The sequence below is a fragment of the Myxocyprinus asiaticus genome, chromosome 23, assembly GCF_019703515.2.
Source record: "Myxocyprinus asiaticus isolate MX2 ecotype Aquarium Trade chromosome 23, UBuf_Myxa_2, whole genome shotgun sequence".
NCBI lineage: Eukaryota > Metazoa > Chordata > Actinopteri > Cypriniformes > Catostomidae > Myxocyprinus > Myxocyprinus asiaticus.
Genome location: NC_059366.1, coordinates 9,604,485 through 9,631,633, shown reverse-complemented (window position 1 = coordinate 9,631,633; position 27,149 = coordinate 9,604,485). Strand labels below are relative to the sequence as shown.

General features: G+C 42.7%; 1 protein-coding gene across 2 annotated transcripts in view; it reads left to right on the top strand.

Annotated features, from left to right (window-relative positions):
* Positions 1-743: 743 nt before the first annotated feature.
* Positions 744-27,149, top strand: part of LOC127413712 (synapse differentiation-inducing gene protein 1-like) — a 71,657-nt gene continuing 45,251 nt past the window's right edge. Inside the window, exons 1-2 of one of the 2 annotated variants that reach the window (XM_051651073.1) lie at positions 744-1,060; positions 7,070-7,699. In XM_051651073.1, coding sequence (XP_051507033.1) covers positions 7,160-7,699 — 540 coding nt within the window. In that variant the 5' untranslated portion in view covers positions 744-1,060; positions 7,070-7,159. Of the gene's footprint in view, positions 1,061-7,024; positions 7,700-27,149 lie in introns of both variants that reach the window. The other variant, XM_051651074.1, reaches the window with a different exon arrangement.

The window sequence follows — 27,149 nt, the reverse complement described above, 5'->3', positions numbered from 1 at the left end:
ACTTAGTACAAAAGAAAATATTTTCTAGCTGATATTTGAATAATTTGCGTTGACTGTAGTACAATGAAAAATATCAAAGCTAATTATTTAACTTAACAAACAACATGTTGTCTTTATTAGAGCACTCACTATGTTCCTCACACAAAATAAAGGGGTTTTTATATGTGAAAATATAAAGCTGCCTTTTTATTTAAGGACGGGGGCCTCTCGCAATATTTTGGGGTCCTTGGCATTAAAAAGTTTGAAAACCCCACGTATTGCAATCTTAAATGACTAACACCTATCTGTTTATTTATTTTTTAATACACTAAGCATACATGTGTGACGTCACATGGTCACTTAATGTCCTGTATAACAATCTATAAAAAAAGTTTAACAATGAAAAAACAAATGTGAAAAAGAAGAATAAAGATTGAACAAAGTTTTTTTTTTAACTTTCCTTTTTTTTTTTTTTTTTTTTTACTTTATTTTATTTATTTTTAATATGCTATAAATGATATAGTCTATCATCTTTATTTTTTCCCTTTTCCTGTATGTTTTTAACGCAGTGCTCACTGTTCTTTGTTTATATCATGTGAAATAATAATAATTATAAAATAAAAATAAAAAACATTGAACACTGAACAGAGGCTTATAAATTGAAGACGTCCTGTGATATGTTATCTTTAGGACCTTGGGGAACGTGAACGCGCCGATATAAAGAGCGCAGATACGGCAAACGTGAGTGCGTTGTAGTGCACAGACATCAACAGTCCTGCCGTGGCATCCTCTTTACCTGGTCTGACTACAGTCGTGATTACACGTCTGTCAACATGCAGTATAATCGACATCGCGTCCGCATGAAAGGTTTTTGGTGGTGATCGTTTTTTCTTCTTCACTAAAGTGATAGACGACTTCTTGAAAAGAAGGACACAAACTGGACACTTTGTACTTTTATTTGTTGCTCTGCTCCAAAAATAACATTACTATAAAAGGAGGTCCGACACGAACATTTAGTCAATGAGATTATTCGTTATTCAACATAACATTTACTGACAGCTACACCAGCTCACCTTGAAAGGTAAGTTACCAGTCAGATCACGAACTTGTACAGCAAATGAACGATTGCACCAAGATGACATCAGTGCATCAGAGGCTTTCTGAAGCCTGGCAACAGAAACCTCTCTCTTGGTCTATTTGTCTAACTAACATCTGATCTCATTCTTGCACTGGTGCATTTTACGCATTGGACCATAAAGCATCACTTGATGCACTGGCTCGTTTATGAGAGTTGATTGATTCATGATTCTGCCATGATCTAAAGAAATGGGAGATGATCCCACTCATAAAATCTTAATATTTGCAGTGGTATGTTTAGACTGGTTGGTTATGTGAAACATTTACAAGCAGCCTAATCTAATAACGTTGTTTGTGTGTCAGTCATACTCAAATAGCCGACGATTGAGATACCATGGAGAGCTCCAGGACGCACGGCTGTTTTTGAACGTCAAGAATGAATTCCCATTGTTCGACATTCCATGGTTTATTTAACGAGAGAACCTAATGTTATGGAGTTATACATTTGTTTGAATTGTGTTTAATAGAATGTGACACCTGAGGTTTAAATCCAGTAAGTCTGCATTAATGAAAATGGAAGCATCTGTTTTTAGATAACTAATAAAATTGAAGAAGAAGGGAAAATGGAAAAGCGTGTAGTGAATCACATTGTTTCATTATCACAACACTCAAAAAAGGAAAAAATTAAAATAAATAAATAATGTAATTTTTAAATGCATGTAGCTTAATTTCAGGTAAACAATAAATTAGTTTGGTGGCATGTTGTTAAAACTGCACATTTGGAGGAATCCATTGGTTTGATGTCTCATTATTACTAAGATTGAAACCCACTGAAGCTCAAGCGATATGAAATCCAGAGCATTTAATATCTGTGATTGTCATGAAACCAGTCAAGAAAATGTACTGGTCCCACTTTACTCCAAATCTAAAGAAACAAAGAAGAAATTATATTTTGGTTATAGAAAATTACATCTATTTAGAGATTTTTTTACTTTGTGACATTATTTTCATGATAGTTACCACATTTTACCCCCAATTCTCATAACCGCAATGCAAAAAAATATGTTTATTATGATATTCTCATTAACGCAACATGGAAAAATAATATATATTATTTGAATTGTATGTATAGTATGTATACACATGTATACAGCATAGTAGTGCTCCGTTGTTTCTGCCTTTCATTTTTGCTGATTTAATTAAGAAAATCATTGTATGCTGGTCATGTGACGCAATGCGAGGTTCGGACTTGTGAATGACGAGCTCTGTGCACTTTGCTAGTTTTGATACTTTTAATGATATAATCCGGTGAGATTTGATACACCCTGATCCATAACTGTTCTAGGAAGACAACATGTTAAATAGTTCAAAATCCTTGGGCTCTGGAGACATTAATAGACACTTACGTGCTCAAGCTGATGCTCCTCCGGAGGCCTCGGACCAGGGAGTCAATTTGGCTGGAGAAGTGAAAGAGATTCGGGCATGTTTTCTTTAGTGCTGGCTCAAGTAAGAGCAGGGGAGTCATTACATTGATAAGTAAACATCTACAATTCAAATGTCTCAAACAGATTAAAGATAAATTAGGAAGAGTCATTATTGTTTTAGCAGAAATTCAGGGGCAAAAGTTGATTTTAGCTAATATTTATGCACCTAATGCTGATGATCAGGGCTTTTTTATAGATCTTGAAGGGATGCAGCAAATCGCTGGCACCCCTCATGATATAATATTGGGAGGAGACTTTAATCTTTTGATGGATTCAGTCCTTGATCATAGTGAAGCAAAAATGTGTAATCCCCCTAGAGCAACATTGACGCTTCACAGGATGTGTAAAAATCTTGGTTTTACAGATATCTGGAGACTTTGAACCCATCTGGTGGGGACTATACATTTTTTTCATCAGTTCATAAGATTTATTCTAGAATAGATTTTTTTTATACTAAGTCCCTCATTTCATCTGTTGTTGATTGCTCAATTGGAAACATTTTAGTCTCAGATCATGCCCTGGTGTGTTTAGAGGTGTTGCCACATACGGAGAAAAATAAATCATTTAGTTGGCACTTTAATGTATCCCTTTTGCAAAATCCTGAATTCCAACAAATGTTAAAGGCTGAAATCAGTGTTTATATGGAGACCAACTGGTACACAGTGTCCTCTGTGTGCGTGGCTTGGGAGGCATTTAAGGTGGTTCTTAGGGGCCGGATCATACAGTATGCCGCTTTCACCAAAAAATCCAAAGCACGAGAACTCATGGAGTTGGAAGGGAATATTAAAAGTGCAGAGGCAGAACTGAAGTGCCGAATGTCGTCTGATGATCTCAGAGAATTGACCCGACTGAAATACAGATATAATACTATTTTGTCGTAGAAGGTGGAGTTTTGGCTATTCAGGGCAAGACAGTCATACTCTGAGTTGGGGGACAAAGCAGAGAAGCTTTTGGCTAGATGTATAAAGCAGAGAGAGTATTTTTCTACCATTCCTTCAGTGAAATCTGCTGGTGGTGAAATATTTACCTCGGCCATTGATATTAATAATGCTTTTAAAGGGGGGCCTGGGTAGCTCAGTGGTAAAAGACGCTGGCTACCACCCCTGGAGTAACTATCTAGTTCGCTAGTTCGAATCCCAGGGTGTGCTGAGTGACTCCAGCCAGGTCTCCTAAGCTAGGGTGGGTAGAGTCACATGGGGTAACCACTTCATGGTCGCTATAATGTGGTTCGTTCTCGGTGGGGCACGTGGTGAGTTGAGCGCAGATGCCATGGTGGATGGCGTGAAGCCTCCACATGCACTATGTCTCCACACACGCTCAACAAGCCACGTGATAAGATGCGCGGGTTGATGGTCTCAGACGCAGAGGCAACTAGGATAAATCCACCACCTGGATTGAGGCGAATCACTACACCACCACGAGGACTTAAAAGTGCACTGGGAATTGGGCATTCCAAATTGGGTGAAAAAAGGAAAAAAATAAAACAATGCTTTTAAAGATTTCTATCTTGATCTCCATAGTTCCACATCTTCGGCTACTGATAAGGATATTCGAAACTTTGTGGAACCATTAGAACTCCCTAAATTGACGACTGAGCAAAAAAATTATCTTGAGTTTGAGATAACCTTGGAGGAGCTTGGTGAGGTAATTAAGGCCTTGCCTATAGGCAAGGCTCCGGGGCCCAGACGGCTTTGCTGCTGAATTTTTTAGATCTTATGCTACAGAACTGACTCCACATTTGCTAGAAGTTTATACGGAATCATTAAAGAATGGAAAGCTTCCGCCAACCATTAGGGGTATTAGTGGGAGTTAAGTATTGATTCTGTTTATATATGTTTTGTTGTTCTTTGTTTAATATATGAATCAATAAAAAAATGTTAATCATTAAAAAGAAAATCATTGTACAACAGCCTGATTTTACTGTAATACAGTAAAACATGACTGTGTTATGGTAATGAGAACTGGGGTTTAAAATGTAATTAAGTGTCCTGAAAATAATGTCACAATGCAAAAATATCTTAATAGGCCTGAATGTAGACTTCATTTGATTGATGCAAAATATAATTATTTTAATTATTTATTTATAAAAAAAAATATTTTGATTTGGGGTTAAATATGACCAGGATATTTACTTGAGAATTACCCATATGCAGATCTCTGTATTAAAAGTTTTGTTTCTGAATGACAAATATAGACACATTTTTTTATTTATTACACAAAACAGTGTATTGAAAATGTGAGAGCCTTTGTTTTAGATTGAAATGAAATTATATACTTAATGTTTAACTCTAAACAACATTGTCTGTTTTAAATTAACTATGTTTAATGCTATATGCTTGCAGTCTTTAATGTGCTTACAAGGTCAGACTAGTCAGAATTTCATATTTTGTGCCTTATTTCCTCATATTATGCCTTACCACAGACTAAAAGTTGTTAGTTTTTACACATAATTTAAATTGATTGTTTTAAATTCATGATTTGATGATTTGATTCACCCATTTTCAGACATCTCTTTAACTTGTAGATAAAGCTGTAATGACTTTCCTTGTGGCCCTGTGATGCAGAAGAAACACTTTAGAAAGCTGATGTCCAAAGTGCTGAGATCAGATATTAGAGTTCCTACTCTTTCCAGTAATTGATTACAGGACGCTCCTGATGGTATGATGGATTTTCTGTGCTCATGGCAGTAAACTCTAAATCAGATCAAGATGCTGCACCCATTAGGTGCCACTAGCAGTGGGCACAAAAATGGTTTTCCTGCTGAACATAGCAGAAAAGAAAGTTTATGCATTTCTGGGAACTTGGCCATTGGGTTTTGATAATGCAGTGGTACAGAGGTCTAGGATCAATGATCTAGACTTGCATTAGATAAGAGCAACCAATATTTGCATGGCTGGGAATCAACAATTCAAGGGTTCTTTGAGAATTCAGAGGAAAACAGCTAATGCTGTTTTTCAGACAGTCTGAGAACATCAGACATTTGTTCAATGTCCAAAAACATGGACAAATTAAATTCAGATGCTCATGTTTTTTATTTTTATTTTATTTTTGTTTTTACCCTTTTAGCTTGATTACTCAGAAATTAGATACTGTCTTCAATATTCAGTATAAAAAAGATTAAATTCACTTTGTTAGAGGCTTCTTATGTTACTAGAGTAATTAATTTGCATTGGTAAATTTGCATTACCTGGTATAGGACAAAATTGTGCAAGATAGACAATATAGTAATCAGTATACACATTTCCACAGGTTTGTGGCTCTTGTTTGTGAATGAATTGATTTTTTTTGTTTTTATCTTTCTTCATAATTTGTTTGACTCTCACACAAACATCCAGGTCATGTTTAATCTCAAAATCAAATGAAACAATTATAAATAATATTTTTTATCCTTAAAATGAAGTGAAAAATAGGGCCATTATTATTTTTTGCATTGTGAATTTATTAGAAAAAATACTTTCATGTGTTCAGACTTTTTGAGCTCCCCCAATTTTACCATATAACTGGGAGAAAACATACTGTAAAATAATGATTTGTTTTATTTAAATCAGCATGCATTAAAGCAATGTTGAGGAGTACTGGTAGTTAACTAAAAGTAGCAATGCTACTAACTTAGCTACATTTTTCATTAGCATGACAGTAGCTCAGCTATTTTCAAATAGTAGAGTTTTAACAGCATTGGGCTACATTTTCCAGTGGGTAGCACTTAAGTATCACAAAACACTACATTCTTCACATAGTATTACAAATGCAGTAAGGGAGCCGAGGGAGAAATACAAAGACTGTAGAAACCATTTATTTTGTCTAAAAATATTTTCTTCTTTAAATAACTTCAGTGTAGTTTGTTTGTAGCGTGCGGTGTAGCTAATTACTTTTTAAAAGAGTAGCTTGACTGTAGTTTAACTACTTTTTAGTTATGAGTAGTTTGTAGCTTGGGAAACTACAGTTTTAAAGTAGCTTCCCCAATAGTGCATTAAAGGCAATACAACAAATACTACCATGATGTATTATAAATTTCTTACAATTAAAATAATACATAATTCTTTTGTTCCACACAGTAATGAAAATGTGAGTTTTTTTGCATTATGGTAATGATAATTGGGGTGGAAATGTGCTTATTGGTCTTGAAAACAATGTCCCAATGCAAAAAATAAAAAAGTCCTAAAATAGCAGACTAATCTCACTGTGAAATTGGAAACATCAGGTTGACTTTTCTTTAGCTAAAATTGGTCTGTGCTTACTGAAATTTGAAACAATGCCCCACTGATTATGTGAAACAATTTCTTACTGATTTCAATGCGTGATTTGAACCGGGTCTTCCATGCTGCTGACGCAATGCACTTTTCTTTAAACAAAATATAATTTCTCATAGATTTGGGGGTGAAATATGACCAGGACATGTTCTTGACAGGTTTTGTGAGATTCACCCATTCACTGATATTAATCTTCTATTAACCCCTGTTGTTTCACCTCTTTTGATGTGTCAGGATCTTCCATCAGTTTTATGACCATGCTCATGTGGATTCTTGCAGGAGAGACAGGAGCAAAAATTGAACCTCATGTCTCAACAAAATAATTTGTGAGGCAAACCTTTCCTCCGCACGAGTGCTCAATAGACCAGCATGGAGAGAGGGGTCAGAACAAGATTAGAAACTGGAGCGGCAGATGAGAAAGACACTCTCCCTCAAGGAAATGCACCAATATCAGGGAGTGGGGACTTAGGACCTGAATGTTGCAAACGTAATGGCTTGATCAATACTCATAACTTAATGGTGGAGACTAAGGAAGGACTGGTGACTGTCTATTCTGCCCCACAGTATCAGGGCCATGTGGTGTCCAAGGACAAAAATGGGACACAGGATGGTAGAGGGCCTCAACAGTTGCTAAACCCTAGCACCCTGCCCCAAGCTATAGACCCTTACAACAGACCCAACCTCATTCTTTACCCCGAGAGCATGTTGAGAGCATGGGGTGAAGGAGGGGACTGCTGCGAGACCACCTTTATTGAGGACATGACCCCTGCCTCTTCTGGAACAGCTGTCTCTAAAGATGGATTTCTGTTCACTGACAGCAAGCTTCTGGATCTCTCTATGGAAGATGCCAAGATCCAGACACTGTCCTATGATGTAGATGATGATGATGATGAATTTCCAGAACTTGAGGTGAGAGATTAATACTATTACACTTTAAAGGTGCAGTATGTAAGATTCATAAACCCTTGTTATTAATGACACCTGTGGCCATTAAGTGAACTGCAGCCAGCTGCCTGTTGCTTGTGCTCGTGCACACAGTCCATAGGGACGCGAACGAGCTAGCATCGACCAAAACAATGACGTAACATACAAAAAGGCTGAACGTGATTCACCGACATCATGCTGACAGATGAGGTAGCATAATTAAAATTACACAGTTATGATTGTTTTACTACAAACTTTGAGACTGTATATTATATTTGACTCTCCAGTGCTGGAACAGGGCTAAAACAAAGTGTGGATATAGGTCTGACTATGCGAGACTGTAGTTTGAAGTAATCACTTTTCTTTGCATGATACATTGACTACATTTATACGATAGCCTATGTCGGCGATAGCTAGATAGCCAGCTTTATCAATAGCTGTTATCTAAATTTGGTGGATGATGACAGTAGCTGTTTATAAAATAGACTGTACTTTATAAATATGTTGACACAATTCAGTATTGATGTGATTCTTTCACAACTGTCATTTTGATATATCGATGCGCTATTTAAGCAATATCACTCGAGCAAGAGTGCGATATGACCCTACATCAGCACTGCTGTGATTCAGCCGCAGGCCGAGTGCCATAGGTAATCACAGCAGTGAGGATTTAGGGCCATATAACATGATTGCGAATGTGATATTGCTTATATACAAAAGTTCAATGAACAAGTACATTTTTAAAAAATAGAAAAAACTGAGTACGGTCATAAAAACGCATTTGTGCATGGAACTACTTGCTTATGTGATTGATCAGAATCTGCCGTTGCTGGTTCAAACCAAATGATGCATCCATGCCTTCGTTAGAAATTCAAAAATGTCACTTCAGAAATAGAATCACGGCTTGTGCTGTTTCTAACAAGTTATTGGATAAACAAGGATGGATGTGTGTGTGTGTGTGTGTGTGTGTGAGAGAGAGAGAGAGAGAGAGAGAGTGAGAGAGATGGACCGTTTGTGATCACCTGTTGCCACACCCAAGCAGAGATGCTGTCAGCTTTCTGAAGATCAGCTTTCTCAGTGGAAAAATAGCCGTCCAAGTGGGGGTATTTCTCCCTATTTCACGGTAGCCGGTGCGCAAGAGTCATTCACTATAGAAACCGCAATCTCCTCCACCATTTTAAATAGTAATTCCTCTCCAATGTGGAAACTCCGGTAAGAGGTAAGCGCCTTGAGTTCTGTAATTATTCATTCTGTTGTGTCTCTCAGCTGTGATGAGCCTTAATGCTGAAGTTGTTCATTTAAAGTGGTTTCAAGTTATTTCCTAGCTATTTTCTCGCTTTAGTAGTGTAGTAGTAATACAAGCTGATCATGGATCGCTGTTGTATGTAAACACTGGCTGACAAGGATTCACGTCACCTAACTAGCTCATATTGCACACACAAATTATCTATTGCCACCACCTGCTGGCTAACATATGTAATGTAAAAAAAAAAATACATGTAAGAGACACACATACAGTAGCTCTTAACACATATGCACTGCTCTTACACTTTAGTTTAGAACGGCACGAACACAAGCGGAGTAATACACACAGTGAAGTGTCCGAGTGCTGATGGTGTGAGACCATCAATACTCATAGAACATCTCTCGTCCAATCAGATTCGAGGTCCGGAACTAACTGTTGTATATTGTTTTATAATAATAGATTGTAAATATTTTCTGTATAACCAAGTTACGTTACACTAATGAATGGGTCTTTTGCATTATCTTGAACATTGTCTAACATTCATTTCATGTGTTATTGTAGTTTACCTTGCTAAATAATTACAGATTAACATTATGTCAGTTACTGTGAATCAGCATACCTGACTTTTAGTATAAAGAGAAGATCGTTGAAATTATTTCAAAGTTACGAAGCAAGGTAGCTTGCAATTCATCAGCGTTAGCAGGCAAGATCAAGTTAGCTAAAATTACACAGATCAATCATCATGGCACTATATTTCACATGATTTGCAATTATGTAAGCTTACCTGTCCAATAAGAAGAACGCCAATTCAGGGTCAGTTCTGATCCCCAAAACCGAATGAAGGTCACTCCAGGAGTCAAATGCTCTCTCTAGTTTTCACTCGACCACGATCACGTTCCCACTTAGCCAGATGGGATTCAGTAGATAAATGTTTTTTTTTTTTTTTTTTTTTTGGCTTACTCTGAGTTTGTGTAGGAGTCGGTGTTGTGCTGGGAGCTGCATGTTTGCTGGATTCCATCTCTAAGATAACGTTACCTAGTGTTGCAGTTTGTTGTCGCTGTTGAATAGCGGAAGAGAAGTGATTACTGAGGCAAGGCTCTCGGGAGCGCGCATAAACGACACATCCTTTGGATTTTTACGGCAAAAGCGACCCGCTCCCTTCGCATTAATATCAGTCTACAGGCTTTAATAGGCAACCTAGGAAGTCCGGGAAGGACTCATTTTTTAAGTTGCATTACAAGCCGTTCTCACATTGGCAAAAAAAAGGGCGAATATTACATGAAAATGTTTATCATATTGCACCTTTAAACTAGATTTGCATTTCCTGAAGGAAATACCAGTGCTTGCAAAGCAGCAAGAGAACACTTTTAAAGTTTTAGGTTTTAGGCTTTGGTTTTGTGTAAATGAAATGCCGAATCAGAGCCACTTGCAGGGGCGATTGCTTTAAGACCTCTCACAGGAAGCACAGCTTCCCCTAAAATTTCATAAGAAATGCAGCAATGATGAGTTTAGTCTACTGTATGTACAAATAATCTATATAAATTACATATCACTCTTTGTTAATTTCAATACTTTAGAGAATAAAAGTGTAAAATATTACACATCACCATCGCTATCTGCATTGTTTTACATGAATATGTCCATAGAAGCAGTAGTGTATGCCGTATGCTCACCTATCTTTCTTAGGATTTTGCATATGCCAACCTGAAATAAGTGATGATAATAAATAGCCGCCAGTACAACGAGTAGGCTTTTGACCCGGAACTTTTTCGATCTAATAACACGATGCCGCAGCACCTTTGTGTGAAGTGTGTGTTTATTATTATTATTATTTTAAAAAGTGTACAGAGATTCTCTCTAAACATGCACGGAGCTGTGGGAGGCAGGATCACAACTGCTGGCATGGGCAAGACAGACAGACAGTCTGACTAAACTGATACACCAATCAGAACGTTCATTTCAGACATGATTGGATATTTGCTAACCAATCATATTTTCCTTTTCAGTAAGGGGCGGGACATTTCCAGCATCTAATGCTGATGCACAAGCATCCCTGAAGTAACCATACTTGCGCTGTAAATTTATTTCCCTGCTAAACGTAAATATATATATATATATATATATATATATATATATATATATATATATATATATATATATATAAAGAGAGAGAGAGAGAGCATAGAGCAGTAGCGGTTCTAGCTTGTATGGCGCCCTGGGCGAAACCTGCTTCAACACAAAGGCAAATTTGTTGACCGGGGGGTGGGGGGTGCTGCAAACAAAATTGTTGTCCACATATGAGGACTGCAGGACTAAGTTGTGAAATTTTAAGTAATACCAAGCTATAGAAATTCAGATTTGTTTCATCAAATTGTTTATTTTGTGTCCAGGAGTGTTGATTATTCATGTTTTTGAGATGTTAGAGACATTACATCTGATTTTCTATAAAGCTAAATAAATAAGTTTGATTCACAGTAATGGCCAGCATCATCCAATCACTGCCAACCATGTTAAAATAAAATTTTGCATTATAAAATTCTGAACCTATGTACTGATTATCATTGTCCCATGTCTGCCAAACATGTTGAGTGGGCCAAACATCATCTGCAGCCTGAAATTAACTATTTAGCATGCCACTCCCCCAGACACACGGGTATAAAAGGAGCTGGTATGCAACCACTCATTCAGGTTTTATGCTGAGGAGCCGAGACAAGGTCCCGGCCATTTCAGCGGGTAGTTCAGCATTGTGGCAGGAGGGACACAACGTCCCGTTCCCTCCATCAGGGAACGGAGGTTACACAAGTAACCATGACGTTCCCTATCTGTCACTCACTTGACGTTGTGTTGATGTAGTGACACTAGGGGTCCCTATACAAAACGGCGCAACTGGCTGAACTGTGTTAAGTGAACTGGCGATGTGTGACGGGCAGACAACTGTGTGCCTCGTAGCCAGCGCACCAGGCCGACACATAACCTCCCCCAACATAGTTATAAGTGTCGAATGGCACTTTGGGGACAAGTCGACTACCCAAAAGATAGAGACAGGCTAGCCCAGTTGTGGCCTCTTTTCCCCTTCTTTTTTTCCACTCCCTTAAAAAGGGGGGATTATCTGACTGGGCCGACCAGGTCTAGTCGGAGGGTGTCCCTCCCAAGTGGAGGACACCACGGAGACCATACCTCGACCAGAGAGAGGGGGGATATTTAAGTGGAAATACATCACATGGTCTTGCCGAGCTATGTCAGAAGTATGTCATGTCGGGAAGTCTCACGGTAGGTCCTACCCAACAGGGGAGGAGTTACTACAAACATGGGGACTGTGGCAGAGGGGCCTCTGCCCAAGGAAGATGCAGTTTGCCAACAGGGAAACAAATTAGCGGAAGATATACATCACATGGGGTTACCTACAGGGAACCGCCACATGCAGAGCACCTACCCCAGTACAGGGCTTTTAGTTAGCACGTGTACTGGGCCGGCAGCGAGTCTCTCACTACTGGGAGTTAATGGCGTATGTCTTCAACTCAGGGGAGGTGAAAGGCGCTATGTGCAAGCGATACACCCGGCCGGCTATCCCGGACTTATCTGCTTGTATTGCGTGCCACTACACGGGACGAAACCGGTTCCACCCGGTAGAACCTCGCAAAGGTGTTGGGTGTTACCCAGCACGCTGCTCTGCAAATGTCTGTTAGAGAGGCACCCCTGGCCAGGGCCCAGGAGGCCGCTACACCCCTGGTAGAATGGGCTCGTAGCCCTACTGGGGGTGGCACGTCCTGGGTGTGATATGCTATAGCGTCAGTGAGCCAGTGGGCGATCCTCTGCTTGGAGACAGCACTTCCTTTCCGCTGTGCACCAAAGCAGACAAAGAGCTGCTCAGAGACTCTAAAGCTCTGCGTGCGATCCAAATAGATGCGTAAAGCGCGCACCGGACACAGAAACGACAGGGCTGGGTCTGCCTCCTCCTGGGGCAGCGCTTGCAGGTTCACCACCTGGTCCCTAAAAGGGGTCGTGGGAACCTTGGGCACATAGCCCGGTCGGGGTCTCAAGATCACGTGAGAGTAGTCTGGACCGAATTCCAGACATGTTTAGCTGACAGAGAATGCTTGCAGGTCTCCTACCTTCTTGATGGAAGTGAGCACAGTCAGGAGGGCAGTCTTCAAGGAGAGTGCCTTAAGCTCAGCTGACTGCAAAGGTTCAAAGGGGGCTCTCTGTAGACCCTGAAGAACTACAGAGAGGTCCCATGAGGGAACGAGGCACGGTCTGGAGGGATTCAGCCTCCTGGCGCCTCTCAGGAACCTGATGATCAGGTCATGCTTTCCTAAGGACTTACTGTCCACTGTGTCGTGGTGTGCCACTATAGCGGTTACATACATGTTCAAGGTGGAAGGGGACAGCCGCCCTTCCCACCTCTCCTGCAGGAAGGAAAGCACCAATCCGACTGCGCATCTCTGGGGGTCTTCCCGTCGGGAAGAACACCACTTAGCAAACAGACGCCAATTAAAGGCATACAGGCGCCTCGCAGAGGGAGCCCTAGCCTGTGTGATCATGTCTACCACCGCGGGTGGTAGACCGCTTAGGTCTTCCGCGTCCCGTCCAGGGGCCAGATGTGGCTACCAGGACGACCTGCTCCTCGTCCTCCCTGACCTTGCACGGGGTCTGTGCAAGTAGGCTCACTGGGGGAAACGCATATTTGCGCATCTATACCGAGAGGTGCCTCGGTCAGGGCGTACCAGAGCGGGCAGTGGGAGGATTCCTGGGAGGCGAACAGGTCTACCTCTGTCTGTCCGAATTGACTCCAGATCAGCTGGACCACCTGAGGGTGGAGTCTCCACTCTCCCCTGAGAGTAACCTGCCATGACAGCACGTTCGCTGTAGTGTTGAGGTCGCCTGGGATGTGAGTGGCTCACAGCGACTTGAGGTGTTGCTGAATCCAGAGGAGGAGATGGCGGGCGAGTTGTGACATACAACGGGAGCGCAGACCGCCTTGACGGTTGACATATGCTACCGTTGCCGCGTTGTCTGTCCGAGCAAACATGTGCTTGCCCTGGATCAATGGCCGGAACCTCCGCAGGGCGGGCAGAATTGCCAGCAACTGGAGGCAGTTGATGTGCCAACGCAGCCGCGGGCCAGTCCATAAGCCCGTTGCAAACAGCGCCACAGCCCGTTTTGGAGGCGTCTGTCATGACCACGACACACCTGGAGACCTGCTCTAGTGGAACGCCTGCCCGTAGAAATGTGAGGTCGGTCCAAGGGCTGAAGAGACGGTGACAGATCGGCGTGATGGCCACGCGATGTGTCCCACAGTGCCATGCCCATCTTGAGACTCGAGTCTGAAGCCAGTGCTGAAGCGGTCTCATATGCATCAACCCGAGCAGAGTGGCCAACACTAAGGATGCCATATGCCCCAGGAGCCTCTGAAAAAATTTCAGTGGAACCGCTGTTTTCTGTTTGAACGCCTTCAAACAAGTCAGTACCGACTGTGCGCGCTCATTCGTGAGGCGCGCCGTCAACGAGACGGAGTCCAACTCCAAACTGAGAAAAGAGATGCTCTGAACCAGGAGGAGCTTGCTCTTTTTCCAGTTGACTCGAAGCCCTAGTTGGCTGAGGTGTGAGAGCACCAGGTCCCACCAGGTCTGCTCGCTAGAGTGTGTCTTTGCGTCAGCATCTAGGATGGGAGTCTGTGTAAGGCCCAAGATTGGCCGCAACCCACCACATTTTTTTGGTACAATGAAGTAGGGGCTGTAAAACCCCTTCTTCATCTCGGCCGGTGGGACAATCTCGTCAGACGTACTGGCGGGTGGGGCCTCGCGGCAGGGCGGAGCCTGAGGTGCCACACCGTGTTGTGGCCGTGTTGAGTTCAGGGACATCGAAGTACTTACCTGGCTCCTTGTGACCACCCCCGGAACAGCCTGGGACAGGGGAGGAAGAGGCCTGTCCTCGTGACCCGTGGAGACTGTCACATCGGGGGGTGAATTTGTGCCACAGCTGGGCACTCAGGGGCGGAGAGACCGCCGCTGGAGCACCAAACCTGCCAAATAGAGTGGTGGACGGTGGTCGTGATGACGGCCATGCACACCGGATATGTGACCCAGGGAACAAGGAAACCGCTCTTGCTGAACTCTTGGGTACTGCAGCCACTTGGGCATGCAGCGCAATTAAATGCAAAGGTAACAAAAGATTCTCCTCCCGGCCCTCGACCGGGGGATGGAGTGGTCTGATTACCAGCTCCAGAGCAGCAGGTTTCGTTGTCCCTGGGTCGCCCGTCTCAGGGGCACTTCGAAGCCTTTCGCGGTTGGCGGCCACGAGACGGGTGGTGTCTGCTTCCTGCGGTGGGCTCCACGCTGGGGCCGGGCCACAGGGGCGGGCTTCGGCGGAGCCGGTGCAGTCACTGCAGGGGACGCCCTTGGCGACGAGCAGACGGGGTGCAGGATCTTGAGCCGCACCGGGGCAGGATATGCCGGATAATATAATAGATATGCCGTCTGCTGCTTCACCGCTGAGAACTGCTGGGCAAAGTCCTCGGTGTCGCTGGACTGGCCAACTTGGGAAATGGGGGCAGCAAGGAACCATGCCTTGTCGGCCTCTCCCATCTCGACCAGGTTGAGCCAAAGGTGGTGCTCCTGGAACACAAAGGTGGACATCGCCCGCCCGAGAGACCGCGCTGTGACCTTCATCGCCTGGAGAGCGAGGTCGGTCGCCGAGCACAGCTCCTGCATCAATCCCGGGGCGGAACTACCCTCGTGCAGTTCCTTTAGCGCCTTGGCAGACTTGCAGGAGAGCCATGGCGTGCAGGGCGGAGGCGGCTTTTCCAGTGGCACCGTAGGCCTTGGCCGTCAGAGATGACGTAAACCAACAGGCCTTGGACGGGAGCTTTGGGTGCCTGCGCCAGGTGGCGGCGCTCTGTGGGCATAGGTGCACCGCGAGTGCCACTACCCTCGATGGTTGGCCGCCCCACCATCGAGGGTAGTGAGTGTGGGGAAGCTGAAAGATTGGGACCAGGCAGTAAAAAGTGCCTCCCATGACCTTGTCAGCTCTTCATGCACTTCCGGGAAGAAAGGAACAGGGGCAGGGCGTGGTTTTGAGGGGCGCCGCGAGCCTAGGAACCAATTATCGAGCCGTGAAGGTTCAGGGGAGAGCGGAGGCTTCAACTCTAGCCCGACACTCGTGGTTGCCCGGGAAAGCATGTCGTCATCTCCACGTCAGCCTGTGACTGGGCGACCGCACCTGAAGGGAGGAGCCCAGCTGAGGCTTCCACGTCTGACTGGACGAGCCCGCTCGCCGATGCTGCGCTCGAGAGCTCATCACCTTCGCAGTCTCCGAATAAGAGGTCTAACTCACCGTGAGACGAGCCGGCGGACTCATCCGGAAGCCCGATCGTGGCAGATGAGCATGCTGGGGAATGGGAGGTCCGTGGGGGGATACCCGGCGGAGGTGGTCCCATTGGGGTCCCCAAATCGCCCCCAGTGCTAGCCGTGCTGGCCTCATATCCGTGGGTAGAAGGACCGAGGCGGGGAGTCTCTGGGGTGGCTTGCTTTCTTACGAAGGTAAGCTGCGACCGCATCGTTGCCATGGACATTGTTCTTGCAATGAGTACATGACCCATCCACGAACGCTGTCTCCGCGTGAGCAGTGTCCAGACACGAAAGACAGTGATCGTGACTGTCAGAAGGCGAGAGATAACGAGCGCAACCAGGAATATCACACAAAGGAAAGGCATCTTTAAAAAGACGTGTCTTTAAAAAGACGTTCCGTGTGTGCCGCTCTTTTAGAGAAATATACTCTTTTATTTCTGCCGAAGTGCCCACGGGCATTCTCTGCAGTGCACCAGTGCAGAGGGGGGAGAAGCCACTGAAATGCGCTGTCAGATCCAGCAGAGGTGAATGAACAGTCATGGGAATTCAGCTCAGTGAGCATGACCGTTCGGCTCCGAAGAGAAAATCTGAATGAGTGGTTGCATACCAACTCCTTTTATATGCATGCAAATACCACTCGCCTGTTTTCATTGGCCTTTTATCAAAGACCAGAGGTGTCTCAGGCTCCCAAGAGTGGCCCCTAGTGTCACTGCATCGACACCACGTCGAGGCAACCGTATTGTTCAGTGATAACAAAATTAAATATAACAATATTGATATTAAAATGAAGCAAAATGCCTCACAGATGTGTTATAGTTGAAAATTAATCAAAATAACTAACATGCATTTAAAATTTTTGAGGTAATAAGGTCCCATTTTCCACATATGTGGACTTAATTTTTATAAGCACGCTGACGCCCGAAAAATTAATGGATTTTTTAAAGCGGCATATCAAACGAAACTAGAGATGCTACTACTTTTCATCTGAACAGGTTTAGATAAAAAAAACGTAAAGAGTTTTCTTACCAGAGGCACTTTTGTTGGTGCTGCATCCGTAGTAGCGAGGTCAGGGTGTTGTGTCATGTGATGCGCTGCAGCAGAAGTTTAACCCTTAATTGACAGTGTAGAGTCTTGCAAACAGTTTTCAGTAAGTTTAAATTAATTTTAATTATGCGTTGCGTATAGCGAAGCCAAAATACACAAGGTTAAGGTGATATCTTTGTTGATGTTTTCATTTTAATTACCAATATTCTACCAATGGGTAAAAGGGAGATTTTAAAATCTTAATCTTGAATAAAAAACTAAATTATTAGATAGCACACCTCTGGACGCATTTAGCATCCGTTTTATGTAAAGATGCGCTAGATGGGTGTCTTTGACCATTGCAAAATGTCTTGCTGATTTTCAGCATCTTGCGCAGGAGCGCACCATTTTTTAGACACTGTGTCAAGTTAAAAAGAACTTCAACTGTTAAAAACGTATCTTAGCGGTTTGAACGACCACATAAGGGACCAATTTAGAAGGCTTTACATACAGTAGGCAGAAATTCTACATTTAATACACATAGTGCTTTTCATGTGAGGTGCTTGCTCGACTCACAATTGATTTCAATAGGGTTTGACATTAGCATGTTGCTAGGCTAACGATGACATACTCTAGTAAGCATAAAAATACAAAGCATACAAAAATATTGGGTAAAATAAAAAATAACAATATCCTACTTATTGATATTGAATGAAATATATTTAGAATCTACAGTTCTCTCGCTTTGTTCACCATCTTGGATAGATTTTTTCACTGAGCTGTCACAATGCCTTCTCAATATGAAGGATGCATGGAAGGCTACCTTAAAATTTGGCCAAATAGAGGTAGCTTAGAAGGCAGAATTATTATGTCTATGATAGTGCCTATGATGCCTTAATTGCTGCCTACATAGGCAGCTCACGAGGTTTTAGAACAGAACTATTTGCTAAAGTGCTCCTTAGTGCTCCTAAGTAATCCTTAACAATGTAAACCACACTTGGTCCAATGGTAACGAAAGCGTGAGCTCAGTCTCATGGTGCTGTTACACTGAATTTAAGACCATTCTGTCATGGTGGTGCTGATCTTTGTGAGAGCATGTGTCCAGAGCTCCTGCCAGATGACTGGGAGAGAGAGAGAGAGAGTGGGCGATCAGAAGAGTGCAGAGAGTGAAAAGAGAGCCGGTCTGGACAGCCAGTTTCCCGCTGCTGCCCGCCTGTTTGCACCACCTGTTCTGAGTCCGCTGTGCTACTCTAAGAGCCCTGTGCAAGTGCGCTGCAGAGGGAAACATGCAGATGTGCTGTGGGTTGTGTCTCAATTATTCCTTTTTCAAATTAATCAGGTGACCTTTAAAAGGTCTTATCCGATGAATTCCTTGAAGGAATAGTTTACCCAAAAATAAAAAAAGATTATTATTTATTCACCCTCAAGTCATTTTGAACATATATGCTGATATTTTATCCTGTGGAATACAAAAGGAGAGATTTTGAAGGATCTCCATGTAGCTCTTTTCCATACAATGACAGTTCATGGTGACCATGGCTGTCAAGCAAAAAAAGGACAAATAAACACCATAAAAGTAGACATCTTAAGCAATTACTTCTTATTTTACAGACTTACAATAGCTTTGTATGAGGAACAGATGGAAATTTAAGTTGTTATTCACTAATGTCACTTTGGCAGATGGTAAGCTTTTCAGAGAATAAGAAGACTTGGAATATAGATCCTATGAGGGTCAATGACAAATAAGGTTGTCTGAGGTGATAAGAAATTAGAAATCTTTTAAAACTCATTTAAAATCCATGTCAATTTCGTAGAAATATAAAAATGGTGTCCATGTTGGTTTCATAATTTTTGTGGCAAGTGGTTTAACTATCAAGTAAAATGTATTAAAATACTTTGCTTGCTCTTTGAATAGATGCGAGTGTACACAAATTAATTTTGAAAAAGTTTTTAAGCATATTTTTCAAGATATGAATAAATGTGTGTGTGTGTGTGTATATATATATATACACCGATCAGCCACAACATTAAAACCACCTGCCTAATATGGTTTAGGTCCCCTTGTGCCGCCAAAACCGCACCAACCCGCATCTCAGAATAGCATTCTGAGATGATATTCTTCTCACCACAGTTGTACAGAGTGGTTATCTGAGTTACTGTAGACTTTGTCAGTTCAAACCAGTCTGGCCATTCTCTGATGACCACTCTCATCAACAAGGCATTTCTGTCCACAGAACTGCCCCTCACTGGATGTTTTTTGTTTTTGGCACCATTCAGAGTAAATTCTAGAGACTGTTGCGCGTGAAAATTCCAGGAGATCAGCAGTTACAGAAATACTCAAACCAGCCTGTCTGGCACCAGCAATCATCCATGCGATTATCTAATAAGCCAATCGCGTGGCAGCAGTACAGTACAGCAGTAACTGGGTCAGGAGCTTCAGTTAATTTTCACATCAACCATCAGAATGGGGAAAAAATTTGATCTCAGTGATTTGGACCATGACATGATTGTTGACATTAACAAAATGTGCCTTTTCATAAAAATTTAAATGCAGACTTAAGGTGTCTTCTTTTATTCTTTTTGGCCACTTGACAACAGAATGGCATGTTGGTTACACCACTTGACTTTGACTTGGTGAACAGATGTTTTTAAAAAAATCGTAAACAATTTATACATATTTATATATAAATATAATAATAATTTAAAGATTATTCCAAACTACTCATGCCAAGGTTTGTTTTTTTTCAAGAATTTCAGCTTTAATGAAACCTTATTTTTACTGTCTTTAGACGGTTACACCACTTAGAAATTTTTAACTTGAAGCCCCAGAAAAAATATCAAAATGACTTTGAATTCAGAAATTGAAAGTATCTACATCATGGAAGAGGTGTAATTCAAGTAATTGTTGTGTGTGAATTGCATTTTTGATGTATTTTTGAATAACTTAATAGATCCAGACTATTTGAACTATTTCTTTAATGAAGATTCCAAAATTCCACCATTTACTGGAAAGTTTTCCTGACATCCGATTCTTTCTTTCAAATGTTTTAGAAAATGTAGAATGTCATTGCATGTTATTCCTGCATGCAAAATGTAATTTTTTTCACACTGCATTTACTGCAAAACCATCTTCACATACTTACATGTCTGTTTTGGGTATTCCATAATACAATCTGAATGCCTAATTAAAAATCTACTTCATGGAGACATTAATCAGTCTATTAAATGTGGAGAATGAAAGTCTGATTGCTTTGTCCTAAAAAACAAAAAACCCTGTCAGACAGGAAAGCATGCGCGGCATCTCTGATGACTCGTATATAACACTTTTCCATATTGCTTTCACGAGCACATAGCTGTTCTTATGTCTGCAGCATTCTTACTTAAGCAGAGAGAACTCTATCATGCCTCCAAGAAATGAAAGGGCAGCAGCTCTCTTTCATTATCACAGCCTTTAGAATATGTTCTGACCTTTTTGAAGTATATTTCGGAATAAAATTAATGGAACACTTGACATTCCTATTATGCAGGCGCATTTCTCAAACAGTTGCATCATTGCGTCTCCCCTCACGTTGCTACACATGACACACTGTTTGGAATAAGATGTGCCAGGTTTGAAGTGCAACGTGCCATCTCACCAAAAAAGCCAATTTGAGCAAATGAGAGCATTCAAGATGTGTGCTGAGATTTGTCAATGTGGTTGGACGGAGCTCAGCAATGAAACTGCTCATTTAACATTCATTACATTTGCATGATCAGAAATATGGCTTATCAAAAGTATACCTTTTGTAATTCCCTTTGTTAATTTCTTCATGCTACTTGTGATATGGTATAAATGCATTGTTGAAAATTCTCAGTGGTCACTCAGAATTCTGTACATTTCCACTGCCTTCGAATTCATAACCCAGAGTGCATTTTTTATGGATGTTATATATATATACAGTTTTACCCAATGAGGTATAAGGCAATAATATATATATAATAAATTTATTTATTTTCTTTAATTTAATCTGTCAAGTATCTGTCTATGTAAGTCCAATTTTATAGCCTCTATAGTGGATTTAAAGCTTGAGTGACGTAGTTTCCACCCTTTATCCTGACACAGAGCGGAGCATCGTCCAGGTGGTGCAGTTGAATCTGCCCATTTGAATTAACATATGCAGAGGGTCATTTTGGTGCAAATCTGTTACAAGAGAGCCAGATTGTGCAAGCTGTTTGTGCCCTTGTACATACAGTAAGTAAGGTTAAAAAGGCAACAATCACATTTACATTATAAACACATTTAAGCAGCTACAACACATTACACAACATTATCAAGCAAAGATGAAGTGAATAGATAGATGTGTTGCGTCATTCATGTGAACTTGAGAATTTCAGTTTCTATGAGGTAAAGCACCTGATAAAATCTTGTTTTGTTTTTTTGCTAGTTGGGGACAAAATCCTCATTAAAATAAGAGGATGCACAGAAATGACAGAATTTGTATTTAGTGAACAATATTTACAAACTATTCACAAAAATATGTTATGAAAATATGTTGCCAAAAAAGGTGAAAATATGTTGCATGTACAGTAACTGTAGTCTTTAAAATAGTGCTGTATGAAGTTTCAATGACAGCCAATTACAAAAGTACATTATGCCATATAATATGTTTTTGTATTTTCATAACCTTCATTTAACCTTCAGTTGCTATGGGATTCAGCCTGATTTAAATGCTGATCATTATGGCTGTCGATTTACTGCGTTAATATAGTGCAATTAACCATATAAAAATAATGTATTAAAAAAATGTACTCATTTAGTCATGACTCTTGAAAAGAACAGTTTGTAAATTACATAATAAAAGTATGTATTTACCTACCAGAGTTATTTAAGCTTGTAACTAGGGCTGTGAATCGCTTCAGATTTTTTAACTAATTAATCACACAGTTTTCTGTGAATTGTGATTAAATTATGGTACATGAGGCATTACAACAAACAATAAAAAATCATCATAAATAAATGTACTTTATACTTTGTCTCAAAGAACTTGCAAGGAATTGGTTAGTCATCATTTAGTTTTAACTAAGAAATCAGACTTTTAAAGTGAATGTAAACACACTCATGTGAGCCGGTGGTGTACTGAAATCTGACTCCCCACCAGAGTCTTACTTCCCACTTCCTGATTGGTCCCTATCCCTTAAGCCTTAACTATTTCAGTTTACCTGCTGGACAAGTTGACTGTCAGTTTTATCACTGTAACAGAGTTCATATTGTCATGGCAATTGGAGGAGTCAGGAGGCAGTGGAAACAGCCTCCCCAGCCATAGCATCGCACGTCACACACCGAGACAACATTTTACAGGACCCATCCACATATATTTCCCTTTATAAATTCCTAAAATCAGGCAAATTAATTCACAATATCAGTGGATGGGTGATGCGGGAATTAACCGCAGCCTCTAATCTATGCTTTTCCCCCCTAAATAGTATCTCAGTGGTAACCACTGGATACCTGTGAATATCCCCATGCACACACCGCGCACTCACCCGTTTATTCATACCCAATGTCCTGCCTTGCACCAAGCGGTGGTGAATAGAGGTTTGGGTACAACCCGAATCCACCAAAGCTTGATATGTATCCAAAGCTTTTTTATTTTTTTATTTGTTTAATTTTTTTTTATCCCCTTTTCTCCCCAATTTGACATGCCCAATTCCCACTACTTACTAGGTCCTCGTGGTGGCGCGGTTACTCACCTCAATCCAGGTGGTGGAGGACAATTCTTAGTTGCCTCCGCTTCTGAGACAGTCAATCCGTGCATCTTATCACGTGGCTCGCTGTGCGTGACACTGCGGAGACTCACAGCATGTGGAGGCTCATGCTATTCTCCGCGATCCATGCACAACTTACTACAAGCCCACATTGAGAGCGAGAACCACTCATCGTGACCACGAGGAGGTTACCCCATGCGACTCTACCCTCCCTAGCAACCGGGCCAATTTGGTTGCTTAGGAGACCTGGCTGGAGTCACTCTGCACACCCTGGATTCAAACTCATGACTCCAGGGGTGGTAGTCAGCGTCAGTACTCGCTGAGCTACCCAGGTCCTGATATGTATCCCCTTTTAAACTCACCGGTATCCGATACATCCCTGCCCCATCGGGGGCAGCCTGCGGAGCGTCAGGGATCTGGATCAGCATCCCCAACTCCATCACTGGACACCGATCCTGGCAGTGCCCGGCTTCCCCGCAGCTCACACAGACTGGCCCAGGCTTCCCTACCGTGCCCATGGGGGTGGTCTCGACAACCATGGGGGAAGAGCAGAGGGAGACAGGGGAAGGGTGAGACACAGACAAGGGGAAGGGATTGGGCAGGGCTCCTCCCCACTTCCGGTGAGCTGGAACAGGAAGGAAATGGGAGGGGGGGGTTTGAGAGGTAGGAGAGAAAGAGAGAGAAGAGAGAGAAGAAAGCGCCTCTGGTTCTCTGCCTCCTGGAAATTCTGTCATGTAGTCTTCTGCCAGCTGGATGGCCTCTTCCAGTGATGCCGGGCGGTGGCACTGGACCCACTCGGTCATCCGCCGAGGGAGTTGAGAGATGAACTGCTCCAGTATCACCAGGTTGATGATATCCACAGTACCGTGGGTTCCCTCTGCCAGCAGCCATCTTCGACAGGCCTCCCGGAGCTGTTGCGCGAAAGCAAGTGGGCGGCCGTGCTTCCCAAACTTCAGGGTCCTGAAGTGCTGGCAGTTCTGCTCAGGACTATGGCCAACCCGTTGCACAGTCGCCTTCTTCAGGTCTCTGTAGTTGAGGAGGCTGGCAGCAGGAAGTTGCCGGACTGCTAGCTGTGCTTCCCCAAAGAGCGTCGGGTGGCCATCTCCACACCTCAGCCGTCTTTTCAAATAAGTCGAGGTAGGCCTTGGGATCATCGCTCAGCCCCATCTTGATGAGGGTAACAGGGGTTGTGGACTCTGGGGTCGCAGCTGCAGCCCCCTCTCTGGCGATCAGTCTCCGGAACGCCTGCCGATCCTCCGCTTAGGCCTGGAGCAGGAGTTGGAAACGCTGTTCCTGCTCCAGGTGTAAATCCATGAGGGCTTGATGTTGGCTCTGCTGGATGCTGGCGAGGGACTTGATTACGTCGCCCAGTGGTGAAGGGTCCATGACGACGTTATCCTCCAAATCCCAGGTTTCGGCACCAGTGTAACAGAGTTCATATTTTCAGGGCAAATGGAGGAGTTAGAAGGCAGCAGAAACAGTCAACGTGAGGATTTTATTACTCTTCAGCGTCGTTCACAAAACTCAAACATAAGGGCACTCAGTGGCAAAGTAATCACACACAAACGAGACAATAATTCTTCTCGCACACACAAGAACAGTCTCTCTCTGGTCTCTCTCTTTCTCCCGACTGATGTGCTTGTCGGCTTTTTCAGGTCTCTCTCCACCATCACTATAACGAGAGACAGGTGCTAATGATAATGACAGCCCAGGTGACGAGCCTTACCGCTCTCCGTCTCCGCGTCAGCCTGTGACTGGGCAATCGACCCCGAAGGGAGGAGCCCAGCTGAGGCTTCCGACTGGACGAGCCCGCTCATCGATGCTGTGCTCGAGAGCTCATCACTTTCGCGGGCTCCGAATAAGAGGTCGAACTCGCCGTGAGACGAGCTGGCGGACTCACCTGGAAACCCGATCGGGGCAGACGAGCGTGCTGGGGAATGGGAGGTCCGCGGGGGGATACCCGGCGGAGGCAGTCCCATTGGGGTCCCCAAATCGCCCCCAGTGCTAGCCGCGCTGGCCTCATACCCGTGGGTAAAAGGACCGAGGCGGGAGCCTCTGGAGTGGCTCGCTTTCTTACGAAGGCGAGCCGCGACCGCAACGTTGCCATGGACATATTCTCGCAATGAGAATGTGACCATCCACGAACGCTGTCTCCGCGTGAGCAGTGCCCAGACACGAAGACCGTGACCGTTAGAAGGCGAGAGATAACGAGCACAACCAGGAATAACACACAATCGGAAAAGCATCTTTAAAAAGACGCGTCTTTAAAAAGACGTTCCGTGTGTGCGCATTTTTAGAGAAATATATACTCTTTTAGAGGGGAAAAATGCTCTTTCAGAAAATATACTCTCTAGTTTTTCTGCCGAAGCGCCCAGGGGTGTTCTCTGCAGTGCACCAGTGCAGAGGGGGGAGAAGCCACTGAAATGCGCCGTCAGATCCAGCAGAGGTGAATGAACAGTAGTATTCAGCTCAATGAGCATGACCGTTCGGCTCCGAAGAGAAAATCTGAATGAGTGGTTGCATACCAGCTCCTTTTATACCCGTATGTCCGGGGGAGTGGCATGCAAATACCACTCACCAATTTTCATTGGCCTTTTATCGAAGACCAGAGGTGTCTCGGGCTCCCGAGAGTGACCCCTAGTGTCACTACATCGACACCAACGTCGAGTGAGTGACAGATAGGGAACCCATCTTCAGTCTGACCCATTACAAGATACTTTAAAACTTAACTGCTGTCAGTGACTGCAAATGATAAGCCCAGCAATAACAATTACATAATGTTGTGGAGACACCACCATGTTTTTGGTATACAAAGGCATTTTGATACAAAGACAGTTATACAGAGTGCAGAGAGCCACAGCAATAGCACAGCAATTCTTCCTCGAGTTCCTTCAGCCTTTAATGTCGGTGGTCAAAACAGCTTTCTGTGCTTTAGCGCCACCTGTTGCACTGGTTTTGGTAACTGCAACGGCTTCTGACACGTGATCCAAAGCTCATATTTTATTGGTCAGGGAATTTCATCACCCGGCAAAGAAAAAAAAAACCTACACACTTGCTGCAAAAAAAGCCTCACTTTGATGGCACGAGATTTGGTGTGAATGTTCACTCCAGGTGTGAATGGCTCATTAGGAATCCATTGTTTTGTTTTTTTCAAAAAGTCTTGCCGTGAAAATTCGCTTTTGGTGTGTAAAGGCCTTAAAGTGATAGTTCACTCAAAAATTTAAATTCTCTCATCATTTACTCACCCTCATGCCATCCCAGATGTGCATGATTTTCTTTCTTCTGCAGAAAACAGATTATGATTTGTAGAAGAATAATACAGCTACGTAGGTCTATACAATGCAAGTGAATGGGTGCCAAAATTTTGACTTGCATTGTATGGACCTGTAGAGCTGAGAAATTCAGAGAAAAGTCATACACATCTGGGATGGCATAAGGGTGAATAAATGATGAGAGAATTTAAATTTTTGTGTGAATTATTCCTTTAAGGACTCCATGGTCCCTATCCCTAAATGCCACACCTACACCTATCCCTAAAAATAACCACAATAACCACAGGGGGTCGGAAATCGGCACAACACCTGTCACAAGATGCGTTCTTGATTGCTTGACGTAACATAACAAGACCCAAGGTATGTCAATGGCCAAATAAAAGTAGTTGCAGAAAGCAGGGATCTGGATACACAATTTTCAAATTTTTAACTACTTTTAACTTGCCACGGCGTTCTTAAACGTGATGTTTATGATGCTGAAAACCAGTGAGATGCTGCAAAAGCATCTGTCTATCGTATATGTACAAACAAAAGAAGCACAGAATGAATCAAGTAAAAAATTATTTGATTTCTGAATGTATTTTCAGCTCAGGAAGGTATTGACGTCAACAGAGAATGGCAGGCACAATCCATTTTACTTTTGTAATGTGACGTGTTTCTGACAACTACAACAACAACAGAGGAGAAGACCTCCTTGACATTTTATAGTGTTACCATTATTACTCATTAGATGGCTTGTTGTTTTTCCCTAAAAAGAAGATAAAAGATGTGAAACAGAGGGAGTTGATGTCGTGATTCATTGA